Consider the following 5053-nt stretch of genomic DNA (forward strand, 5'->3'; position numbering starts at 1 on the left):
AATAGATTCCTAGCCTAAACACATGGTAGTCTCAATGTGCAAACGCCCGGTTTTTTCCGCCCACCCAAAGTACCGTAGAGGGGCATAGCTGCCGAGGACCCACACTGTCACACATGTTTGTCTCAGGATTGTCGTCAGGACTCAGGAGCATCCTCTAAGGCTCTTAAAGGAATACGTAATGACGTTGAAAACGAAGGATTGCACGTCGTCAGGAGCATCCTCTAAGGCTCTTAAAGGAATACTAATGAAATCATGAACGTTGATTGAAAACGAAAGATTGTCGTCAGGAGCATCCTCTAGGGGAAAGCATGGTCAAATAACGTGTACAATAAGAAGTACACTCAGGCATAGATTCTTGTTTGCACGACCGCTTCTCAGGCCCATCCTCCATCGCTGCACGCCTCATCTCTGCCTGTCATGGCGTCCTCTTTGATGATCAAGAGAGCTTCTGCAATCACCTTCCTGCTTCCCCACCTCTGTCGCAATCCTCCGATCGCCATGAGTGTTTCGGAATTAAAGCTTGCAACCAGCAGGCACAGCTCGACTGCGCACGCAATGACTCCATTGCTTCTTCATCCCCTTCGCCAAACGCAGCTGCAGCCATGGACGACGTTCTCGCATCTGAACACTGTTTTCACGCTATGAGGTTGTTTCACCTTCTTTCTGCAGCTGCCGAGGCTGTGGCCACCCAGAACAATGACCTCGCAGAGATTATCGTGGACCGCCTCGAGGACTTGTCCTCCACCAGAAGTGATCCGATGCAAAGAATAGCATTTTATTTCAGCCATGCATTGCGTTGCCGCATGGACGGTTTCATTCCTCGGTTGGCATGGAATGTGGACCGGGACTTGAGCTCTTCACAGACCCTTGCCGCTTTCCTTGTACTCCACGAGTGGACTCCCTATATCAAATTCAGCCATTTCACAGCTAATCAAGCTATCCTCGAAGCAACCCAGGGGTGTTCTAGGCTTCATATTGTGGATTACGACGTATCGGATGGCAGTCAGTGGTCTTCTTTTATGAGTAGCTTTGCCTCAACAAAAGGGGAAGCCCCTCTGCACTTAAGTATAACTGCCATCTATTGGACTCATGGGTCATCTGCCTTGCCGAAAACAGGAAGACGCCTGTCAGATTTTGCTTCCTCGATAAACCTATCCTTCAGCTTCAATCAAGTTAAGGTTGGTCCTGGAGACCAGCTCCATCCATCAACGATAAAGCTTGTCAAGGGAGAAACGTTAGCAGGTAACTGCATGATACATCTTCCCCACATGTCATACCGCAGTGAGTGCTCGGTCCAAACATTCCTTGAAGTCATCAGAAAACTTTGCCCGAAAGTTTTGACTGTTGTCGAGGAAGATCTGGGCTGCAGCAGCAATATACCTTTTGTTGATCATTTTTTCGGCTCGCTTCAGTACTATTCTGCCCTGATTGACTCACTCGGCGCCAGTTTACCTGACGAGAACGACACTTGCATAATTGTAGAGAGGAACTACATTGCAACTAACATCATCAGCACGGTCACGTTTGGTGGTTCAGTCTTGCACGTCCCAGAAAATCCGGTGGATTATCCTGAAAACAGGCATTGGTCCTGCTTCGTGCGTTCCCTAGGATTCGAGTCCGTTCCAATTTCGCTCAGTAACCACTGTCAGGCGAGGCTTCTTCTGAGTCTATATCCAGATGGTTTTTCTGCGGGGATAGAAGGCGATCGCTTGCTTCTTCGATGGCACTCTATAGGCCTATTTGCGGCTTGCGTTTGGACCTGCTAAATTTCTCCTCACTACCACCAAATGCAAAGCCACATGGGGGCTCTTTTGTATGCAGATAAGTAGTTCAAACGAAAAGTATTTTTACAAAATCTTTCAATCAAGTTTTTCTATGTAAGTTTATAGCCATTTAGGAAAACTTACAAGAAATACACTTTGCTATATTATTTTCAGAATACTTTAGTAGATACATAGGACTTTAGATACAATGATATTTACACGAGAATTTTAGTATTCTGCAATGATCTACGAATGAAATCTTGTGATAAATTTGGGAGGTTGGTTAATTTTACTTGATTTTAACGTGTTTAAGAACATTAATAATCTCTAATGAAGAAAATCTACATAATTATCTATTTGTTAAGTATCTATGAAAACATGAAATAGAGAGTGTTTCCATATATTTATATATTTCCTTATTTACTTATATTCGTGTTTATATGTGAGAGGACAAAAATACGATAAGTATTTCAAAGCTAAATGAATAACATGACCATTCAAATAATCATGTGTGACTTGATTTGAATTTATGTTTATATGCTTCTTCTATATGAAACACGTTATTATTATTATTTTATTTAAGTTATATGCTTTAATTTATACTTCTTTTATGAAACACGTTATTATTTTAAAGTCATGATTTCAGTCATATGCTTTAATTTAAAATTTAAAAAAATGCATGTAGATGTACTTTTGTATCTCTAGTTTGAAAAAGTGCAAACATAATTTTGATTTGTAACGAGTTTGTAACCTTGTAGACTTTTAAATTTAATTATTATAGATTAAAGAATGGTTTTTTCTAAAACCATCCACTCATCCACATGTATGAGTGGAAGAATGCTAATTTCTTTACAAGCACATGTAAGAATGAATTTTTAAAATAGACCATTCATTCATCTAATGAGGGAAAGAATGCTCAATTCATTCACAAGCACGAGTGAGACAAGGGAGACAACATGCGATGGATGAAGCAGTAGTTACAACTAAAGTAGTGGTATCATGAAAGCTTACAAGTTTATGAGTGTCATGGGACACATGTGCAAATGCCCAATCATAATTTACATGGCTGGTGGATATGTCACAAGCAAGCACCTCTTGAAAAGTGCTAAAATTGTGTTCTTTTAGCACAAGCATTTAAGCACAAAAAGTGTATCGGCGACCAAACGCGCTACCACCCCAATCTAGGATACCATCACACTGTGAGCCTTTCTTATATCTATGTACACTTTTCACCTATAAGTGTAATGAGTCCATTTGGAAATTTTGTGTTTGGTTTCTAAGAGCTCTTATTCATGGCAGATGTTTTCCCTTTGGACTTCGAGGAGTCGGAACCAGTTGAGTCATTCATAGATAAGTTCAATACGATTCATCAGGATTTAGGTAAAACACCTATTTCATTAATTTTGGACTTTTTCTATTGTTTTTGGACGAAGCCCAAAAATCCTTCACAACAACACAAAGCAACTATAGACGCGCTTGGTAGACGCGCAAAATAGCGAGCGCGTCTATAGGCATTGCTCTAGTAGAGAAATTACAGGCGTGTCTATTAGCGCGGCTAAATGCTCGTCTATTTGCGCGTCAATCACTGCGTTTATTTGCGCGTTAGACCTGAGAAAATATGGGCCCGTCTAACATCCCGTCTATTAGCGCGTCTATTTGCGCGTGTATTTGCGCGTTTATTTGTGTGTTTACACTGAGACTCAGACGCGCATTTAGACGCGGGGTTAGACGCGCTCCAGAGAATACAGAAAGTGAGATTTTGGTGTACATCATTGCTTTCCAAACATTGCCCATGATTACCAAAGCACATAATTTTTTGCAAGCCCACATATACAAGAATTAAGGGAAATGAGGAGAATGAGACAATATGTAAAATAGTTTTGCCAATATCAATTGTGGGGCTACGGTTCAATCTCATCCTCAATGAGATCAACCCTTGCCAAACTATCTACTTCAAAATCCAAACAAGTGTTTAGATCTACAAATACATTCAACCCACTACTACTTGTGCCACTCATGTGCTCATCGAAATCAAGATCTCCAATGGTAGGCTCGTCCTCATGGGTAATGCCGGCCTCAATATCTATATCTCCTATCTCATGATCGTCCTCCTCTCTTGTATCACGGTCATCATCACGTCCATGGGCATGATCATCCTCCATACGCTCCATATTAGTAAATGTACTATACATCACTTTGGAACGTGGCATAATAGGTATGACATGCCACCACCTATTATTATCCACCATTGGTTGATAGACAACCTAATTCAAACACAAATACAATCATGTTACTTTTCTTGCATCAAATATTTAAAAGCGAGTATTTTTATGTGTGTGCACAGTACCTGTTCACATTGTTGCGGTAGTATTAGTGTGTCCTTCCTACTTTGCCAAAACTTTGTGGAGTCAATAGTTACAAAGCCACTTGCATGGCGTTTGATTGTTGCATTAGGGCCTCTTTCCACCACGTCCTTAAACCACTTTACATCCAAAACATACACAAAGAAGCGTCGAAAGTCAAGCATAATGATATCTTGGATTATGCCACAATAATCATCCATGACTCCATTGGCTCCCTCAAAGCTAGCAATGATGCCACAATCTTGTGTGTTTCTCTTATCATCAATCCGTTGTGTTCGAAAATGCTTGCCCTCACACCATATAGCATTGAACATAGTGCACTACACCAAGAAAAAATCAATTAAATAAGCAATCTAAATTATAAAAACCTCCTAACTTATGCATAACATTCTATATACCGACCTTGCTCATGCATCCCCTAGCATACTCCCATTCTTCCATTGTGATATGCATCCCCTCGTCTTTCTCTGCTTTCTCCATTTCATCAAGTAGCCAATCCACATGAATATCCTTTGGAAGTGCTCTTAGACGCTGAGGGTATGGCACACGAGATCCGTGGTGTGTACGAAAGAGGGCCCTTTCTTCTTGTCTTCTTGCCTTTGCATCCTCGTATCTTGTCACCCATCTTTTCATCACATCACTATTAAGCACGCAAAAGAGGTTGATACTATTACGCAACTCCGTGTCTATTACTTTGTTGCGTCCTCTTCCTTGAGGCACAATAGAGGTCATCCTTAGGTCTTCATCTTCTCTCCATAGTCGTGGGAGAGAGCTATCCACATCAACAAGAAACTCAGAAATATATACAAGTGACTCTTGTACCAACCAACCCTCGGCCATGCTACCTTCGGGTCTTGCATTTTGTCTCACGAAGCCCTTCAAGGTCTTCATGAAGCGCTCGAGGAAGAACAACCATCGTGCATGTAT

General features: G+C 41.2%; 1 protein-coding gene across 1 annotated transcript; it reads left to right on the forward strand.

Moving 5' to 3' along the window:
• The first annotated feature begins 277 nt into the window (after positions 1-277).
• Positions 278-1950, forward strand: LOC147905264 (protein NODULATION SIGNALING PATHWAY 2-like). Its single transcript, XM_087383903.1, has one exon. It carries the CDS (start codon positions 603-605, stop codon positions 1764-1766), a length of 1164 nt encoding a protein of 387 aa, XP_087240029.1. The 5' UTR covers positions 278-602; the 3' UTR covers positions 1767-1950.
• The last annotated feature ends 3103 nt before the right edge of the window (positions 1951-5053 follow it).

The sequence above is a fragment of the Dipteris shenzhenensis genome, chromosome 1 (assembly GCF_047967505.1).
Source record: "Dipteris shenzhenensis isolate YYH24624 ecotype China chromosome 1, Dip_SZ_1.0, whole genome shotgun sequence".
Classification (NCBI taxonomy): Eukaryota; Viridiplantae; Streptophyta; class Polypodiopsida; order Gleicheniales; family Dipteridaceae; genus Dipteris; species Dipteris shenzhenensis.

Coding starts and splice junctions, on each gene's coding strand:
- LOC147905264 (XM_087383903.1), top strand. CDS start 603: ATGGACGACGTTCTCGCATCTGAACACTGTTTTCACGCTATGAGGTTG.